Source organism: Triticum urartu, chromosome 7A (assembly GCF_056163025.1).
Source record: "Triticum urartu cultivar PI428250 chromosome 7A, HENAU_Tu73, whole genome shotgun sequence".
Classification (NCBI taxonomy): Eukaryota; Viridiplantae; Streptophyta; class Magnoliopsida; order Poales; family Poaceae; genus Triticum; species Triticum urartu.
In genome coordinates this window covers 338,168,825-338,190,424 of record NC_141879.1, presented here as the reverse complement: position 1 = coordinate 338,190,424, position 21,600 = coordinate 338,168,825, and the positions used below count along the sequence as shown (strand labels likewise).

The window sequence follows — 21,600 nt, the reverse complement described above, 5'->3', positions numbered from 1 at the left end:
CTCCCTCCGTTCCTAAGTATAAGTCTTTTTAGAGATTCCACTATAGAGACTACATTCGGATGTATATAGACGCCTTTTAAAGTATAAGTTCACTCATTTTGCTCCGTATGTAGTCTATAGTGGAATCTCTTAAAAGGCTTATATTTAGCAACGGAGGGAGTAGATACTACTAACTCTACTGTCTGGGAAAAAAGAAGGCTGGCGTCAGAAACATGGGATGATAAACACACACATTACACCACATATCATCAATGAACCTATATAACTCAGGTTATTAGACAGCATTAAGGTACACACTGAATAGTAACTGTAGGAGTACAGGTGCACAATTTCACAAATGAATCAGAATCAAAATTAAATATTTAGCACATTACCCAAGTTGTGAATACTTTCGAGGAAGCATCAATCCTATTTTATTCATAAACTGCAAAATAGAATAAATATCATCATGAACCAAGTAATCAAACCGTCATAGGATCGTACAAGTTACAAGGGACGTATGTGCCAGGTTACCTCAAAGACAGGACGGTAAACTGATGCAGCTAGGAAAATCCCTTGATCAGGTATGATGCTTGCTGTTCCATACCCTTCTTGGGGTACAGCTGGGTTTCTTCTCCATCCTTGACCTATGACATTGATCGAAATAGATCAGAATTGAACATACTCATTATATGGCACATATACAATAGAACAGAGAATGCAAAACCATGCAAAAGCAGTAATTAGCTGACGACCTAACGTGCATGAACAATGTCCAAAATGCAAAAGCAAGCAGAGTAACATCTACAAATAATAGAAAAAGACATGTAGCATGATGGAAACATCGTCGAGTCCGTATGATACATATTAATATGGTTAGAACATACCTTCATTTTGCGCAGAGATTGCTGCATCTGTAACGCGAAAAGCAAAAGAAAGGCCTTCTGATCCATCCCTGACGTAAGAAAGTTTAGCAGTTAGAGACGTAAAAAGAGAAGCAAACCTAAGAGGTCAAAGAATACTCCCTCCGTTTCTTTTTACTCCACATATAAGATTTGTTTGAAGTCAAACTACACAAAGTTTGACCAAAATTATATTTTTTTTTAAATATCAACATATACAATACTAAAGTTATATAGTATGAAAACCTAATTTCATGGTCAATTTAACCTCTTACACAAAGTTTGACTTCACACAAAATTTATGTGCAGACTAAAAAAAGACAGTTTTCATTGGAGGGCTTAGGTGGGAATAATTTTTCATTGCACAGCATGGTAACTTTCAAAGAACAGAAAAGAAAGACATCACCAATAAAACCTCTTATACAGTGCCTAGCACACATCTCCACACACATGAATGGCTTAGATATAGGGCTCAGCTGTGCTTGGGCACTGTTTTGGATATCCGATTTATCTTGTGCTATTTACAAACTCCAATGACAACTCCATCTTGTGCTATTTGCATTAGAACATTTATCCATATGCCATGTAAAGATTATATCTTTATTGTGCTAGCTTGTGCTAGAGTAGTACTCCCTCCGTTCCTAAATATTTGTCTTTCTAGAGATTTCAATAACTGACTACATACGGAGCAAAATGAGTGAATCTACACTCTAAAGTATGTCTATATACATCCGTATGTGGTAGTCTATTTGAAACCTCTAAAAAGACAAATATTTAGGAACGGAGGAGTAGTTGGCATGTTTATGCTGTAGTAGCTCTCTGGCAGCAGCCATAAAAAATGATTTTTAATACTTGACTTCATCCAGACAAACAAGTACTAGGGTATTGGGGATTTCAGGGGTAGGGATAAGGGGTTCACCAAATCCCTTCCCATCCCTAATACCCTTGGGGCTGTAAAACCACTAGTGCCAAGCAAGACAAAGGATTTACATGTATACGAAAATAGAGAGTAACTCCAGTTGCACCGGACATTGAGCTAATATAGGATTGTCGGCCATTGTTCAAGGGATTGCCAAATTACTGGTTTAATTACAATGCTTAACTGAATATGTATATGTAATAAACAAATAGAAAAACATTATGTAGGCCATCAATGGGTGAAGACTTGCCTCTTTTCCTTCACTGGGTCCTTATTTGCAAGCCTAGCTGTTTGAACAGCTGCATCTGCAGTAGCAGCTTCTGGAGTTGCCCGCAAAATTTCACACAGAAGTTGCTGGCACTCGCTCTAGCAAAAAAAGGGGAAGATGGTAGGAGAAATAGAAGACACCAAAACATGAAAGAGTATTGCAGTAGTACAACTACCCATTTCACTGAACAAGGGAGAATGACTGTGGTAGTCCACCGAATAACAAATTCACATGTTATACAATTTCTTAATACCGTTTCAAAGGATAAAGCATATTATTTGTATTCCACAGCAGGAAAGGAACACATGGCGTTACATTGAAATAGAGAAAAAATGGAAAATTCTAGAAATGGATGATAGAAGCAAAAAATCATAATTTAATATAACAGAAAATTTATGGCTACCTGAACAACTGACAGAGAGAATGCAACACTAAAACCACCAGTAGGTTGGGAGTATTCAGAATCTGGATTCCAGCTTGTGTCCCCATTTGCCACATGAGGTGTGTTTACACTGTCAACGTCAGTTGATGATTTTTGTTCAAGAAGCTCTCCAACAGTAATATGGTTCTCTGCCAAGTGAAGAACTTTTTCATACATACATAATCACGGGATTTAGCTTTGAAAGTGCAAGAAACTGAGCTGAGCGCTTACCAAGTATGCCTACTAGACACTCAAATATTGAACCAAGAAGCTGACTAGCTGCATGCTGAGCATCTCCTGTGGGTGCCATAACTGGAGAGATGGGACTAGCAACAAGTTGTGTTGCCAATGTCGATGCCTCATTCTTCTTTTTCTGTTTAGGTAGTTGGTAACGGGTGACAGCTCCATGTGAATGTGACACATCCGATGCCGTTCTTTTTGCAACTTTATCTATATTGGACTTTGAAGCCTCTCTAGCATATGATTTAATCTTTGAAGTGATAACATCATGAATTGTCGGGCGAACTCTTTGGCTGTAACAAAAATACAAATAGTTACAAACACGAACATGTAACCTATAATAATCTAAACAGCACTGAATTTCTTTTCTCCAAACCACCAATTTAGAATTAATAAAGCTATATATAGAGAGAGTTAATTTGATAAAGCTAGTGCAAACTCATCGAAATCAAAAAATGCCACTGCAAAAATCAACTTCGGGCGTCGCAATGTGAAGGAGGGTGTGGGAAAAATATCCTCAAATTCAGCACGCATCAAAGCGTGTGTGGCCGTAGAATGAGGCATGGACCGGCCTGTCCATGTCACATGAAAACCTCCACAATTGAAGGACCCTGCAATATTATCAAAGTCCTATAATTTTGGTCTAAGTTTAGCAACCAACCAACACCAAGATCGATGTCAAAGCCACCTAACAGAATTGCAAAGCAATCTGCCATGAATTGTTGATCCCCAATGAGTAGGGGCCCCGCACGCCAATGTTTTTATGGCGTAACGCGTTTTATGGCGACCGACCCCCTTCACAACATTATAGCGCTTATGGCGTATGGTGTGGCGACATCATAGACACAACCTTATGGCAAATGATAGCAAATTAAATCACAACTTCATAGGCATAATCTAAATCTGTAATCTGTATGAATTGTACACGACTACTATTAGATGTATATAGTGCACTGTGTATATATCCCGTTGTATAAGGGGCATCATGCTTATTTCCCTAGCAGTATATGTTTCAGCCCTTTGGGCTCATATCGAGCCAGGGAAAGGCCCTGACCTAGCACCACGCCGCCACCCCCTGCATCTTGTTGATCTCTCTCTCCCCCACCCCAAATATCTCCCTCTCCTCACGATCCAGACCCAGACGACCCTCCGCCCCTCGATCCAGCCGGCCTGCACACCCTCCCTCTACACCGGCGACACCGACCACCTCGACCATGGCTGGCCGGTGCTCCCCCACCTCCCAGGTCGTGCTGGCCCTCTGTTCCCTCTCCCTGTCACACCTCATCCACCACGCCTCATCCACCACGGACTCCTCGGCTCTCCGTCCTCAGCCGCCGGAGAGGACGAGGTACGCGGCTAATTTTCCCCGCCATGGCCGCCTCTCTCTGTCTCTCTCCCGCCACAGGCCAAACATATTGCGAGCCTGGACGCCATGGGCTGGGACCACGCCACAACGTTATAGCGACGATATACCGACGCCTTAAAAACCTTGCCGCACGGTGAACACCTTTACTAGCCACCTGGTAACCGTTGGCCACATTACCCTAAAACTGGGCAGAGCAATAGCGGATAAGCTTACTCGTGCCAAGGTACCTTCATCAAAGAAACTCTGTTGATCCCATGTCCATAAGTGTAGTGTAAGTAGATTTCCCGATAGACACGTCCAATTGTGCGGTGTCCATTGTTAATAAGGCGTCGCTTAGGCGAAGATGATTTGGAGTCAAGGTGCCCTGCCATCGTCGGACTCGCCTTGACAACTTCGAAAGCCACCTTAAGCACTGAGGCATCTCGAGCGTCGGACTAGGTGCGCAAGGCAACGCTTTGGACCAAATCAGACGTCGTGGGGGCTTCTCAGGCAGGGTCAGCAGAGCTCCAAGCAGGAACCAATGTCCCGCGGGGGAAACAGATGTCTCACGCGCAAAACGATAAGAGAGAAGGGAGAGAGAATAAAACCAGTGTACGGTCTACGCTTGGGAGGGATGGCTCTCCATGGATCTTGGCAGCGGCAGACGAATAAAGAGTGAAGATCCGACGGCCTCCTCACCAGTCTCCCCATCATCTCTGGCGTAGGCACGGAGCACTCCCCCAGCAACTACAAGGTGTGGCTTCTCTCTTGTCCTCTCTCTCTCTCACTTCTCCCCACCTTTTCTTCCCCACCTTTGCTTTTTCTCATCTGCATCTGCTAGATCCTCCTCGGCATGTTTCCTCACAAATCTGCTTCTCCACCCACAAGGCCATAACCCCACCATCACTTCTCTCCGTCCCCATGTTTGATCTGGTTGCTCAGCTGACTGGCTCTTTTCTTTCCTCTCGCGGCTGATGGCCCTTCTCTTGGTGTTGCTGCTTTAGCCAAGTGTGACTGTTGTGATGGATCTTGTGGCTGGTACAGATCATGATCTGTTCAATGACCCTAGGAGAAGAGCTACATCCAACGATCCAGCTTGGGAGTATGGGTTATGGCCGAAGGAAAGTTTTACTCCAATGTACATTTTTTATAATGCTAGCTGTTAAATCTCCTAATGGAAGTATGTGTCTAAGGCATCACCTCGCCTTACGCTTTAAGCTCTTAAGAGGTGATATTGATGGTGTTGGTCGCGTGAATGCTCCATAAACCTGTAAGTGCCTTGACATGTGTGGCCAGACACATGTAACTCTTCACCATACTCCTCGATGAAGTCATTGGTGTCAACATACAAGTCGAAGACCTCAATATTGAAGAGTTGATCAGTGAGCACAACGATGAACAGGCGCAAACTAGTCATCGCAACTGAAACAATGGTCTTGCTTTCGGCGTTCGGCAATCTCTATGGACGAATTCAGTCAAAAGATGAAGATGTCATGGTAGGTGTCGTAGAAGTTGCTAGGTACCCCTAGACCTGACTTGGCCATGGGGTGCAAACGGGCATGTGAATGCTCTGCAGGAAGAGCAAGCTTGAGGGGTAAGGGTAGTCGTAGGGTGAGTGCGCTCATAAGCAAGCACTAAGCAAGTGTGAGACTGATCGCCTCATCCAAACCAGTTGGATAGGAGTGTTCCAAGTAGGTGTGTATGGGCTCGGGCCCCCATCAAGAACAACTCAACTCCAGTTCCATCCAGTTGTGGAGGCGACGGAGTGCGGAAGGTCGGAGAAGCATTAACTGTAGCAGACGACTGACTGATCAAACGGGCAACAAGAGACCGCACCCAGCTTGTTGTTAGGGTGGACCAAATTTTGTGGTGCAGAGCTTCTTGAACAAGTCCCATGGAGGACGTCCTTCACTTCCGTGTACTAGTAGTACCAAAGGTGGGCATCACACGTCACATGGAAGGACGCAAGCCACATCACATTGAATTAGCCAAATGAGAGGATCTTCTTTGCCATCAAATAGGGGAAACTCCAATATAGCAAACTTGGCCAGCACCAGAATAGAGGCAGGTTCGACATGTGGGTAAGGTGTGGTAATGAATTGAGCAACGGGCGTTGTAATTGGTGGTGGGTAAGTAAGTGTGGGGGTAGCAAATGGCAATGGCTGGTGGCGTAGGAAAAGCGTCTGATCTAGGTGGCAGGCCATGCAAAAGGTGGAGGAGGTGTTATAGGCTTGGCCCATGATGCCCGTGGCTGCGAGGCTAGCGTGTTGTATAGTGTTGGGGAAGGCCGGATCTCGTACTTCACCATCCGAGTGAACATGTAGGGAAGCTGCTCCCGGGTGCCTACAAGTGCTCGCCCGTGCTGCTAGATGGTTGCAAGGGCTTGTGCCCAAGGTGCAACAGCTTCGAGCGAAACGTCTTGGTTCACTTGGTGGTCGTGGGCCTTTTCCCCAAGACCAAACATGGAGGCTTATACCAAATTGGAAGAGCCCTTGCCTCGTAGGGCTATTCCGTGACCTAGAGGGGTTGTAGGACCAGAGAGCTTCCAGCAGGGAGAAGTTGTCAGTGGTAGCAAAGGGTAACAAGGTATAGAGACAAGAGAGGAAACTACTCCCTCCATTACAATATCTAGTGCGTATAAGTTTTTTAGGAATATTCCAGTTTGTGGTGCGTATCACTCCCTAAACACTTCTCTCGACCAAAATAACCTTCCGCAACACCACGGGCGCATAGCCTCCCTTTCCTCCCAAAAAGAACACATCTCCAGATCGAAGGGAAAAATGTGCACGCGCTTCTTTCTTCTGTACGAGAAATCCAAATCGATCCCAATCTTCTCGTAATCAAGCACCCTTGCCTGCCTTCGATGAGATAGATGCGGGGAGAAAGGTGGTGGAGGCGGCGCCACCGGAACGGTCAGGAGCATGGTGGACAGAGGTAAGGGGTTGTGCCCTGCTTCTCCGTGTCCAGCGACGGCGGGCAACGTCACAGCATACGTGGCCGCGTTCTCTGCGCCGTTGTCGGACAGCGTCACCACATACACTTCCGGCTTCCCCACATCCACCGACGACGGCCGGCGGTGCCGCGTCCACCGCCTGCATCCCCACATCCATGGCATGTGTTTGCGTCTGCGAGGGCATGGGACAAAGCGACCGGGTGGGGCTATTCTCATCCGAAGTTCGCCTCCAGCGCATCTGTTGGTATTTGAGCCCCATGCTCGCTAGATAGAGGAAAGAAGGGAGTGGACCGTTATTAATTCTCCCTACCTAGACTTCATGTGGCTGCCTCATTATGTAGAGGTTTGCCTTGCAAACTCCAAATAGAAAACAACTTACGCTTTCCTAATACTGAATGATTCCAGTACCACACAACTAAGACTTTCCATAAGTGATTATTACTTCCTTAATTAACTAGGACCAAAACCCTAACCGGATTTGTTGCCAGCCCTAGCCTGGCTCGTATGTCCTCCACCTACTCTTCAATTTCAAAGAGTTTTCAATGCCATTTATCGAATTAACCTGTAGTTCTAACATTAGCACATTAGCAGACAACACTTTCTTCGGTATTATTGCCTACGCACTATTGGGGGGGGGGGGGGGGGTACTAGCCTTATTTTTCCCAAATATCTCCATTTTTCGTAAGAATATAAATAGTTGTTCTAAAAAATTGGGCAAAACAGGTTACAGCTATGAACTTCAATCTTATGATCTTTCCCTGAATTTAGCACCAAATAAGGATTCCTTCTTCTTAGGAAGAAGGATATTTATCCAGTCTACTCAAAACAAAAACTAATGTCTAATAGATGCAAAGCTTACTCAGTGTGACAAATATATAAAACAAAATAGAATGTAAATACCATATCACAGCTCCAGCAGCTGCAACCTTTTGAAGCATGGATAAGCATTGCACCAATGTTCTTAAGTATTTCACATTGAGGGGAGCATCTGCCTTTCTCATTGATTCCTAAAGCAGCATTAAAAATAAATAAATAACTCAGGTAATTTGACCCCAAAATAATGTTAACCCACAATGTACAGAGAATAAGCCATACAAGGAACTCGTCTGGTGTAGCGCAAGAAAGGAAAATCGGAATTTCACAAGAGAAACTTTTGGAATCCTTCCGACCACACCCACCACCTAAGCTACTATCATCGTCTGGGCCATCAAATGAAGAACTGAAAATATGGAAACAAAAAAAATCAAAAATTAGATAACAAATACTAGTTAGTTTATTCCATACATAAACAATGACCTTCTGACTATTTGATACAGATGCAAACAACAAGAAATGGCTAACATAGTAATATATTTCATTGAAACAACTCAACAAGGATAACACAGTAGCTTAGCAACTCTGTATACCTATTTTACTGTTTACATGTGCAGTTCTGGTAGATTCACTAAACATAAATAGAACTGATTCGAAGAAATAATTAATGAATTTGATGGGCATTACTCTGAAGCATATAATTGTTCACGTCTTGCAGGTATTCGGCAACTTATCATTTACGATAGCTATATGATATATAATGCATCAAAACTTTTGAGCACAAGAATGGAATTACCACAATCTAGTTTTTTACGTTATGAGATGCAAGGATATCATTAGCTCCATCATAACTTGGAATAAGCATAGGGAATGGAACATACCATCCAACAGAACTAGTTTTTGTTATCCCATCTGCAGTAGCTGGTCCACTAAAGTGATTTTCACCTTTAATAGACATTGTTCTCCTGGACAGAGGCTGCATGCTGTTTACTAAGCGACCAGTGGCTCCAGAAGTTGGTATGTCCTCACTGTCAACCATGCTTAAAGTCACCAAGCTGGAAAAAAACACAGATGAAGAGCTGATGATCAATGACAGAATTTGAATCGAGAATCAGTTGACACGTATGGTGATCATTGCCAAAAGAGTTACCGAGAAGTCAAAATCAAAATAAAGATTCTCAAACACACTTACTCACTGGTGTTCACACTGTCATAGTAAAGTGCGTGTAAAAATGTGATTGTAAAATAGTTACAAGACATAAGATGGCTACAGAAAAAATGGGGAATAATCAAAACAAGCCAAAAGGAATTGAGGACATGAAATGTACCTATATTCACCATTGTTGTATAGGTGGCAATGCAGCTCTTCCAAAATTTTGTAGAACAGTGCACCACGCAGCTTTGTTAGATCAGATCGAACATCTTGAAGAGCACCTACCTTTAAAATTTTGTCAATACGTGAAAATGCTAAGATGAAAGGAAGAATGTGTCATCATAGGATAAAGAGCTATTTTGAAGTACAGAGTGTATTAAGAGGGTGACCAGACCAACAGGCATATAAAAGATAAACTTATTGATCTCTCATACGTCGCTAAATGGAACTGCACTTTTATGTGTTACCGACCGGAAGTGCATATTCTGATAAACTAGCACACGGTGCAGACTTTGTAAATTGCAGCAGGCATATTGCAAATAAGTACACTGGCCTGTTACAAAAGTACTTGCATGTTAAGACTAACCGCTTGAAGGCCTTCCCGCTCTAGCATCAGCATTGACTGAACATGCAACTGCACTGCGGCGTATAGCTGCTTCTCTGCCATCAAGTTTTCAATCCGAGCAGGAACCTGCAGAAATTCAGTAACTTAATACTGAAATAAACTCTTGGTAGTTGGGACATAAAACATGCTAAGGCTGAAATGAGCACTTAGGAATGTACACTGTAAAAGCTAGAAATTAGATACATACTCCAGTATCCTATAAGGAAATATTGCTTAAAACCGCTCCACTATGAAATATTGGCTGGACCAAATGATTGATGCATTAAGCAAACATAACATTTCATTTCAAAGGCAAAAACAGCAAGGAATTGTGACTTTCACATGATTTGTGTCGAACAATGCAGGTTCACTTCAACCTCCTTTCTACACTTCAGCTAACGATTCAAAAGAAACTGCCAACAAAGAATTACAGACCAGTCTCATCCAGTCAATGATAATTATTCGAGGCAAGGATGAAGGAGAAGCAAACCACCACGAAGACACAATTTTTTACATACAAGAAAAAATCACCGGGATTTATGTTCCAGATGTTTAAATAAAACAGTAAAAACTCATATGAAGGGTACATGAAATAATAGCTTCGATTATTCTCGTTGAGACTTCAATCATACAATTCTGACTAAACTTCAAACACATCCAAATATGTCACAGGGCATGTGACTTCAAGATTAGTTTCTTGGGATGTCTTAAGATAATGGTAGGCAAGAAGATTTTGCAGCATTTTCGACATAGCGCTATCCTACACATGCAATACACGCTTTTTGCAACGCTATCCTACACATGTTGAATTAGCCACCGATGAAATAACCACCCAACAAATGCTTGAAAGAATGATACACGATTGACAAAAAAATAGCTCCTCCGGAATCAGCCTCGCTGATGAATATTAATTTTCCTAAATTGGCACTAAAGTGTGCCATTGAGCAGACAGAGAAAGGGAAGAGCATCCGTCTGTCGAGAGAGATAGAGGAGGCCATTATTGTGAGGGGTTTTAGTTTGGGTAAATTTGATATATGCCACTATAAAGTTTCCAGTTCTGAAATATGCCATTACTATTCTTTGATTTAGAAACATGCCACTAAAAGTTCACATGCTTTGAAATATGCCATTGCATACCCTTTTGGAGGATTAGACATCGTAATATGTATGTATACCTCTTCATAATTTGTACATGGACAAAAGTACCCCTTGGTCAACTCAACGACACCACCGATTCAACAGATCAAAAAAAAAGAACAGCCCCGATCCCCTTTTCGTATCGTCTTTCTCTGTCTCCTCGCCCCTGCTCCCGGCCGCTGAGCCTCCACTCCCGCCGCCGCGCCTCCACTGCTCCCGGCCGCCGCACCTTGATCCGCCGCACCTGGCCTCCTCCTCCTCCATTTTTTACCCCCGCAGCCGCGCCCAGCTCTCATGAGTCCTGACCAACGCCCCTGCTCGTATCCTCTCTGTAAACCTAGACGAGCAACATGGAGGTAACCAGTGGTGATGGTGGTGGTGGGAGGAGCGTTTGATTCCCGCAACTCTACGTGTGGAGCATGGAAGAATCCAGCCCCATTCCCCCTTCCTTGTGAGTTTGCTAATCCTCTCCTGCAGCAATTAGTTATTTACTTTAGTTGAAATTTGTGTGTGTGTGACAATTTTTTTGGAATTATTCATTCTTGCTCTGTAGGTCTGGACAACCAGATTTGTTTGCGTTGGATCTTAAAGTTGAATCGTTTAGCACTAACCATCCACCGGCCTTGAAATCTTACTTCAAGGGCAGAGTGTTGAAATGGGTTGTCGACCGCAAGTCGTTGACTGTGGATGCTATGATGTCCGATTTAGCTGGTGTTCTTAAGTTTGGGGTTAATCAGAGGGCTCATGTTTGGTATTCTGACAGGAGCAAGCATGAATCTGTGTGTCTAAACCATGACTCCCAACTTCCTGCTATGTTTGACATGCATCTATCAGAGAGGTTCGTAGAGCTTGTTGTGAAAGTTTCTAACGTTCTTGCTCAAAATGATGAAACAATTCAGAATGAGACCACTCAAAATGACCCATCTGCAGTAGCACATGAAGATATTTCTCAAGACAATCTAACTCAGCCAAATTCAGAAACTGAATACACAGACGACATTGATTCATTTGACTTACCAGAGGAGCATGTAGGTGTTGACGATGAGCACATATACGGTGTCGAGCCTAAGACCGTTAATGTGCCTGTTGTTCAGATGTTGGATGATGATGAACCAGTTGTTGATGGGCATATTCAAGAGGTGGCTATAGATGATGATGATGATCCTAGTGAACTGATAATTACCCATGACCCACAAGACCCACTTTGTCCATGAATACTATTCTCTGGAGAGGTTCCAAGCTGCATATGCTGGTGTGATTGCACCAATGACAGATAAATCAGAGTGGCCGGAAGTTGATCTAGGATTTAAGGTACACCCTCCTGTACAAACGAAGAATGTGCCTGGTAGGCCTAGGAAGGTGAGGATTAGAGGTTGGATGGAACCTATGAGAAGAACAGTTAAATGCAAGAGAAGTAAAGGATTTGGTCATCATCAGAAAACTTGCAAACTTCCTTTTAAATTAGACGATAAAGAGGAAGAAGAGCCAGATGATGGGGAGCAAGAAAAGCCAGATGATGTAGAGAAACAAGAAAAGCCCGATGATGGAGAGCAACAAGGACTAGACGGTGGAGAGCAAAAAGCAAGTGAGGAGGTGGATCCAGCCCCTAAAGAGGTGCAACCAGCCACGAAAAGGTATTAGAATTTGATCATATCTTTTCCAATTACATTCAGCTTGTCATGTGTATTTGGATCATATTTTCTAATTTTGCAGGAAGAAGGTTGCAGCAAAATCCACAACTCAAGGAGCTTCTCAAGCAAAAGGCAAGAAGAACATTGTATCAAACTCAACTAAAACTCCAGCTGAAGGCAAGAAAAAGGCAGCAGCTAAATCCCCATCAAATGGCAAGGAAAAAGTAGTTCAAACAAGCTCAGGTAAATCCCCAACAAAGGGTGGGAAGAGAAAGCCAAAGGGTACTACACCTACAAAGGAAAATGGGTCTGCAACCATTAGAGTGACGCCAGAAGTCGGAACCAAAAGGAAGTTGAATGATTTGATTAGAGAGTAGTAGTTGCTTGTAATTTGTGTTTTCATCTTTCAAAACCATCATGTGACAATTGATTCTCTGAACTGGTCATGATTTGTGTAATGTTATTTTGCCCAGAATTGGGGGAATTTAGGATGTGAACTGATGCTATTTGGCCAAGTGGTGTGATATTTAAGTCAAGTTGCCAATTGATGCATACCAGTACGAGCATGTGCTGTCAATTTTGCTTCATGTTGCTACAGACTTCAGGTTTTGCATCTGCTAATCATATACTTCTATACATCATCATTTCTATAGCTAACCTTAATTGGAACAGCAAGCAATGCATTCCAGTACAAGTAGATGCTGTCAAATTTGCTTCAGTAGCTACAGGCTTCAGGTTCTGCATCTGCCAGACATTGCTACAGGCTATCTGTTTGCCCAACACGCATCACTGCCTGCCGCCGTCGTTAGCGTCGCAAACACCAGTACCAGCGGCGAGCCATGAACAGCGAGGAGCCGCACGCGACATGCACACGTCCATGCTACCCTTCGCGGCCAGGTGCATCGCCGTTGTGCCGTTGTTCTCGGCCTTCGTTAGTGCCAAGCACCAGCGACGAGCGGTGAACAGCAAGGCGTGCAGAATAGAGATGTTGGGCGAGGGCAGCACTCTGGACCAGCAGCTATGAGGAACTGGAGGAGGTGGCGGCTGGGAGTAGCGCCGCCGCCGGCGGCGGTGGCGGGAGCAGATTTGAGAGACGAGAGAAAAAGGAATCAGGAGTGGCAGGTGTTGACTTGGCCAAGGGGCAGCTTTGTCCATGTACCAAATACAAAAGGAAATACACACATGTTAGGGTGTCTAATCCTTCAAAAGGGTATGCAATGGCATATTTCAAAACATGTGAACTTTGTAGTGGCATGTTTCTAAATCAAAGAACAGTAATGGCATATTTCAAAACTGGAAACTTTATAGTGGCATATATCAAATTTACCCTTTTAATTTTGCCAGACAAAATCAAACAAAATACAAAGCATGGGATTAATTTCATCACTTTGTGGTGTTAATTGCATGGCTTAGTTAGCACTTCTTGCAATAAAGACAATTAAAAATAACTAGCAACCACGAGAAAAGTTTCACCTTCTTTACATTGTTGACCAGATTTTATGGATGGTTAAGGTGACTAGTATCCCTACACACTCGTACTTTCATTGGTAATCTCTACTTTTAAAGGGGAGTTGGTAGGTTCGCCTTGCCTCCCCCCATCCTCGCTTGGTTTTCTGTAGATTTTTTTAGTAATCTCAACCGATGCCGCACAAAACAAAAACCAACGTATATAGTGTAACTTGAAATAATCTGAACCAAATCGATATTTTTCTTTGAGTGAAGTGCATTGTAGGTCCCTGAACTATTTCAGGGGTGTCACCTAGGTCCTCGAACTATGAAAATCATCATCTGGGTCCTCAAAGTGTAGTAAGTGTGTCATCTAGGTCCAAAATCAGCTCAACATTAAAGTAGTCCGAGGACCTATATTTTGCTTAGCATGACACACTTGTTGTACTTCCGAGGACCTGGATGATGATTTTCATAGTTTGAGGACTTACGTGACACCCTTCAAATAGTTCAAGGACCTACTATGCACTTCACTCTTTTTCTTTCCTTGTCCTACTCATTCCCTTGAAACAAAAAACAACATCTATTAATTTATGGAAAGTATCATCTAGCGTTGGACAGAAGGATCACGTTAACTATGGAGAGCATCATTCTTTTCCGGTTTTAACTATAGCATGCTTAGTGCAGTTAAATACCTCAAGCAAGGATCGCCTTAATTTAGGGAAAGTATCATTTATGTGGGCTCCTCCTAAAATCTCTCGTTCCCTTTCCGTCATCTTCACTTTCTGCCACGCGATCCTACCCCGATGACGTCAATGTGGGACGGGCCATAAGGGGGGAAAAAAGCACTCACGGCGTCTCTATTGAGGCACTCGTAATATGTTTCCCACGTTGCAACACAGGCAATTAGCTAGTAAGTATAGATAAGCAGCTTACGGAACTATGATCATTTTTCCTTTCGTAATTGGTCAATATTTTTGTCAGAATATCATAACCCACACATCTAGCAGTTTATAAGATTTTTCGTTTCTAGATTAGACAAACTGTCCTGGCATGATTATTAAATGTACCAAACATGAGTATGCAACAGCTGGGCTCATCTAGTGCATACGGAATTTTAACAACGCAAAGAAAATGGCTAACACATGCTAAAAAATGATATTGTTGTTCCATCCCACAAATGTCCTTTTTTTGCATTTGTGTTGATCATCAACGTCTGGTTGCAGAATACAGACAGAGCCTAATTACCAACTTACGTTTAATGTAATGTTGCTGCCAAGTAGTACATAATTGTATCGGGTGAAGTGTGCCCACTGACCTTGGCAACATCCTCAACCTGATCCAGCAGGGAGATCACGTGGCGCAGCGTGAGGGACCTGTACCATAGCTGCCCAAGGTGCTGATTCTTCCTCCCAAGCAGCTTTTTGGCCTCTGACATCTCCCCCTTGAGGCCGGTGATGCTCTCGGCGGACTCGCTGAACAGCCGCAGGATCTGGCACCACACCGTAAAATGATAAAAATAAAATGCAACGGCGACTACACTCTCCAAAATGGACGGGGATGAATAATCCGCCAGGGAGAAGGAATGCGCAGGTGGTGTGGCGGACGGGCGGACGGACCTGGGAGTAGTTCTGGATGGCCTTGTTGAAACCATGGTGGTACGCGTGGACGACCTCGTCAACGACGTCCTCGATGAGGTCGCTCTGCTCCTTGAGGAACTGGATCTCGCCATCGCGGTCCTTCGAGGTGAGGATGTGCACGACGTGCGGCAGCGAGTCGAACCGCGCCGCGGCCCATCCCTCGTCGATCCGCGACAGCCCTTCCTTCAGGTACTGCACGCACGCACGCCCGGCCAGACCCCAATTTCAAATTCCATATAAATTCCAGGCGGAATGGAGGGATGTATTCGGGACTTACAGATTTGTCGGCCGGAATCGGGAGGCCGTCGAAGATGCCACGGCGGTGGCGGTTCATCGTTACCGACGGCGAGGCGGGACCAGGGGAGACGAGCGAGATCTGGAGAGAGTGGGCTATACGAGGGCTACGAGAGGGGGTAGGGCGTCGGAACCGGTAAGAGGCTGAATTTCGGGTTTTGACCCTTTTATCAAAAAGAATTTCGCGATCTGGCCCAGTTTAAAAAAAAATGACTCTTTTGCTACTGCCACGGGGCTCGGCGATAGGGTCAGGCATCTCAGCAAAAACGAACACAGCCGTCAACTAATAACCAGCACATTATCACCCTACCGTCAAGGGCCTCAGCCGTATGTTATGGGAGGCGGTAGGGTTTATGTGGTTTTTGCCTGGGAACTTGCTGTAACCGAAAACGATAAACCCCTGACAATAGGTTATGAGATCCTATTGTCAGGGGCTTGGTGGTGAGGTCCTGTGGTTTTGCATTTTTACAAGTTTTAGTAATTGTTTCCTTTTTAAAGTTTTATCACAGCAAACAATACAGTATAATATATATTTAAGAGACTAAAATTATAATATATATTTAAGAGACTAAAATATGCATATCTCACATAATATGACATGTTATCACACTTGAGATATTAATAGCAAACAGTACTACATAGTTTCACAAATAGCAAATGATTCAAACTAATACATAGTTTCACAAATAACACATAGTTCGACAACCCCAACTAACACAAGTTGTTTCGTAAAGCCAACTAAAACAATTACACTAACAAGCCAAGACCACAATTACGTGCTTCTTCCTCTCTTGGAGGTACGGTCCTTATTGTTCTTTGAACGATTCTCGTCTGGCTTCTTCTTGCGCCCTTCTCGAGAAATCGGTTTTTGGAATGGGGATGGACTCTGCCAATCCTTCTTTGGCTTATTCCTCTTCGGAAGCTGAGATGCTTGAGTTGATGGAGGTCTGTAATCTTCATTGTACTCCTCCTCCCCATTTCTCTCCTCCCCATCTTCTTCTTCATGGGCCTCCTCCTCCTCTTCCTCCTCCTCCTCCTCAACCAACCTAGACGACGAGGCAGCATGGCTCGATGAAGCGACGTTACCCTGTGTAGCTACAGGATCATGAGCTCAACCGAGCCAGCGCACCCAAGCAGGGTTACCAGCTTGTGGCAACGCTTCACGAACTTCTGCAGTCACAACGAAACAAGGACATAATACTGATCAGATTTAGGGATGGCAGTTTTGCCCATGGGTATGGGTACCCGCAGGTACCCTACCAGTAAACAATGGGTATGGGCAAGACTTGAAGAGATTTTCTACCCACGGGTAATGGGTACCCATACCCGCAAAATATATGGGTAGAGCATGGGTAAGAAATTGTACCCATGGGTAACCCAATGGATACCCAGAAAAAATGAAAATAACTCCTATAACATGTGGGGTTAACATCCAACTCATATGGTCCAACCCTAAATCTCGTATTCCTTAAACAAGTCATAACTCATAGGCTCATAATCACCTGCTCGCCACTCCTCATACGTCCTATCTGACTCCTCAAAAAGATGAAATAGCGACTCTTCGCTACCAGACTCTTGTCGAACACTTGATCCAGCGATCCACAATTCCCACCACCGCCTTCCACTACGTCGGCCTTCCACCAACCGCTGCTCATACTCCCTTGATGCCTCCAAGAGGCCACCCACTAGAGGAGGCCACATACGTGCTATACTACTCTACCATGATCACTTGAATTTTGAACTCATGTCTCTACCTCTTAAGAATTTGAATGCTATATATTGTACCCGATGGATACCCATTGGGTATAGGATACCCGATGGGTATGGGCATGGGTGTCGGTTTATACCCATGGGTATTGAAGTGGGTGGGTATAAAAAGTTTCTATGGGTATGGGTTTGGGTAGAAGGAGGTTGTACCCACCCATACCCTACCCATTGCCACCCTAATCAGATTTATGGTTGCAAATGAATGAGAACATAGGGTATTTCTAGGCAGCTGGAATGTTACCCTCATCGTCTCCCTCATGTTGTTCTCAGAATCTCCGTTCCCGGGGGCATGACCTAGTGCATCCGAGCCATCAAAGATGCATCTGTTCAGCCCGCCGGACTGTGAAGGCGTAAGTGAGTACAATGATGAATAAAAAATTACATACAACCGCCGGTTCAAGACGGAAGAACACAACTTACCACTCTATTGATCAGGGGTGCAAACTACCTAAATCCACCCATGTCTCTGATGCTGGCCTGGTAGGCCTCTTCCTCAGGGGCATCCTCCTCCAGCTGCGCGATATCTTCTGTCATCCACCGAGGCCTGAGACGAAGACGGTGCTTCTGGCCATCGTCGTACCACCTCATGTGTTGGGCGTTATCACCCCAGTCAAGCACTCGCCTCTCCACATCTTTACGCCACCTGCGCCGGTTCCACTCCGTCACAAAAGTTTTATGCTGCGCTCCCCAATCTGTGATCGACTGATTTTTCTTCCGGCTCATCCTACAAGGCATAAACAACACAAAACATCATAAGAACGTCAACCACAATGAAATCATGATAACGGAGGACAATGCACTCACAAGTGGAGTTCGTGGCCACCGGTATCGTTCGACATGCCCGGTGGTGTATGCTGGTAGATCCCAAACTGCGCGGCCACGCGGTGTGGCAAGTGCCACTCGACGGCGCACACACATAGCATGGGCACCATGCATCGCCAAAGATCGTTGTCCTCCTCGCACATCACGTTCAGCTCGAACCCCCACTCTTGGTCATGATACGGCCACCAGTTTACCTATTACACAAACATTGGTAAGTTCCCAATGAAAGTGGCGTCGAAGAGAAAGGTGAGCTAGTTCATATACCTGCAAAACCGTCAAAGCGGCCATCTCATTGGTGAAGGCCTTGTACGAATCCTTGGATGTGCCTGTGTAGAGACCCACAACGTCCCACTCGTAAGCTACGGTCGGGTATCGAGTAGAGTCGCCATCTTCGCCATACGCATCCCATGGACCTCTTCTTAACTTCTCCGGACGCCCCCACCGGCAGCCGCTCCCACATCCAAATGGAGAGGGCCCACACATATCCACCCATACCAGAAGTATCTTCCGTCCTCTTGGTTGCCTCGTCAAGCTACAAAACAACAATTGATGATCAGATATAACACAATATCATGGAGCATACATTCGTAAAAAGCAATGACATACTTTCTTACCGAGCGGTATAGGTAGGCGAGAGAGGCGGTCCCCCAACTGTACCCTGCATCCCAGACGGCTAGGAAGAAGAGATACGACCAGAGGGCAGAGTGAATGAAATATGCCCTAGAGGCAATAATAAAGATGTTATTTATATTTCCTTATATCATGATAAATGTTTATTATTCATGCTAGAATTGTATTAACCGGAAACTTAGTACATGTCTGAATACATAGACAAACAAAGTGTCCCTAGTATGCCTCTACTTGACTAGCTCGTTAATCAAAGATGGTTAAGTTTCCTGACCATAGACATGTGTTGTCATTTGATGAACGAGATCACATCATTAGAGAATGATGTGATGGACAAGACCCATCCGTTAGCTTAGCATTATGATCGTTTAGTTTCATTGCTATTGCTTTCTTCATGACTTATACATATTCCTCTAACTATGATATTATGCAACTCCCGAATACCAGAGGAACACTTTGTGTGCTATCAAACGTCACAACGTAACTGGGTGATCATAAAGATGCTCTACAGGTGTCTTCGATGGTGTTTGTCGAGTTGGCATAAATCAAGATTAGGATTTGTCACTCCGAGCATCGTAGAGGTATCTCTGGGCCCTCTCGGTAATGCACACGACTTTAAGCCTTGAAAGAAATGTGACTAATGAGTTAGTCATGGCATGATGCATTACGAAACGAGTAAAGAGACTTGCCGGTAACGAGATTGAACTAGGTATAAGGATACCGACGATCGAATCTCGGGCAAGTAACATACCGATGACAAAGGGAATAATGTATGTTGTTATGCGGTTTGACCGATAAAGATCTTCGTAGAATATGTAGGAGCCAATATGAGCATCCAGGTTCCGCTATTGGTTATTGACCGGAGATGTGTCTCGGTCATGTCTACATAGTTCTCGAACCCATAGGGTCCGCACGCTTAACGTTCGATGACAATTTGTATTATGAGTTAAGTGATTTGATGACCGAAGTTTTTTCGGAGTCCCGGAGGAGATCACGGACATGACGAGGAGTCTCAAAATGGTCGAGAGGTAAAGATTCGTATATTAGAAGGTTATATTCGGACATCAGAATGGTTCCGAGTGATTCGGATATTTTACCGGAGTACCGAAGGGTTACCGAAACCCCCCAGGGAAAGTATTGGGCCTATTGGGCCATATTGGAGGAGAGGAGAAAGGCCACGTGAGGAGGGGCACGCCTCCCTTGCCCAAACCGAATTGGACTAGGGGAGGGGGCGACCTCCCTCTTTCCTCCTCCCTCTCTCTCCCTTCCCATTTTTCCCTCTTCGGTGGAAGGAATGGGGGGGGGTCGAATCCTACTTGGACTAGGAGTCCAAGTAGGACCCCCCCCCCTATGGCTCGCCCTCCTTGGCCGGCCACCTCCGCCTGCCCCCTTTATATACGGAGGCGGGGGGCACTCCAAAGACACAATAGACAATCTCTTAGCCGTGTGCGGTGCCCCCCTCCATAGTACAACACCTCGGGCATATCATCGTAGTGCTTAGGTGAAGCCCTGCACCGGTAACTTCATCATCACCGTCGCCATGCCGTCGTGCTAACGGAACTCTCCCTCGTCCTCAACTGGATCAACAGCTCGAGGGACGTCATCATGCTGAACGTGTGCTGTACATGGAGGTGTCGTACATTCGGTACTTCGATCAGTTGGATCGTGAAGACGTTCGACAACATCAACCGTGTTACTAAACGCTTCCACTTTTGGTCTACGGGGTACATGGACATACTCTCCCCTCTCGTTGCTATGCATCTCCTAGTTAGATCTTGCGTGATCGTAGGAAATTTTTGAATTACTATGTTCTCCAACAGTGGCATCCGAGCCAGGTCTATGCGTAGATGTTATATGCACGAGTAGAACACAAAGAGTTGTGGGCGATAATAGTCATACTGCTTACCACCAACGTATTACTTTGATTCGGCGGTATTGTTGGATGAAGCGGCCCGGGCCGACATTACATGACCGCATTCATGAGACTGGTTCTACCGACGTGCTTCGCACACAGGTGGCTGGCGGGTGTCTGTTTCTCCAACTTTAGTTGAATCGAGTTTGACTACGGTCGGTCCTTGTTGAAGGTTAAAACAACACACTTGATGAAAAATCGTTGTGGTTTTGATGTGTAGGTAAGAAGGGTTCTTGCTAGAAGCCCGTAGAAGCCACGTAAAACTTGCAACAACAAAGTAGATGACGTCTAACTTGTTTTTGCAGGGCATGTTGTGATGTGATATGGTCAAGTCATGATGTGATATAATTTGTTGTATGATATGATCACGTTTTGTTAAAGTTATCGGCAACTGGCAGGAGCCTTATGGTTGTCTCTTTATTGCATAAGATGCAAGCGCCATATAATTGCTTTACTTTATCGCTGTGTGATAGCAATAGTTGCAAAACCAATAGTTGGCGAGACGACCATGTGACGACATGTTGATAGAGATCAAGATGATGGAGATCATGGTGTCATGCCGGTGACGATGGAGATCATGACGGTACTTTGGAGATGGAGATCAAAGGCACAAAATGATGATGGCCATATCATGTCACATATTTTGATTGCATGTGATGTTTATCTTTTTATGCATCTTATTTTGCTTAGTACGACGGTAGCATTATGAGATGATCCCTTACTAAAA

The 21,600-nt window shown here is 44.5% G+C and overlaps 1 protein-coding gene across 1 annotated transcript in view; it reads right to left on the bottom strand.

The window, feature by feature from the left end:
* Positions 1-15,888, bottom strand: part of SEC8 (subunit of exocyst complex 8) — a 44,130-nt gene extending 28,242 nt beyond the window's left edge. Inside the window, exons 1-14 of the mRNA XM_087532706.1 lie at positions 15,729-15,888; positions 15,431-15,643; positions 15,130-15,303; positions 9,580-9,684; positions 9,169-9,278; positions 8,722-8,895; positions 8,123-8,246; positions 7,928-8,034; positions 2,721-3,022; positions 2,472-2,638; positions 2,051-2,166; positions 867-934; positions 514-626; positions 375-424 (exon numbers count right to left, since the gene is read on the bottom strand). Coding sequence (XP_087388832.1) covers positions 375-424; positions 514-626; positions 867-934; positions 2,051-2,166; positions 2,472-2,638; positions 2,721-3,022; positions 7,928-8,034; positions 8,123-8,246; positions 8,722-8,895; positions 9,169-9,278; positions 9,580-9,684; positions 15,130-15,303; positions 15,431-15,643; positions 15,729-15,785 — 1,880 coding nt within the window. The 5' untranslated portion in view covers positions 15,786-15,888. The remainder of the gene's footprint in view (positions 1-374; positions 425-513; positions 627-866; positions 935-2,050; positions 2,167-2,471; positions 2,639-2,720; positions 3,023-7,927; positions 8,035-8,122; positions 8,247-8,721; positions 8,896-9,168; positions 9,279-9,579; positions 9,685-15,129; positions 15,304-15,430; positions 15,644-15,728) is intronic.
* Positions 15,889-21,600: the final 5,712 nt, after the last annotated feature.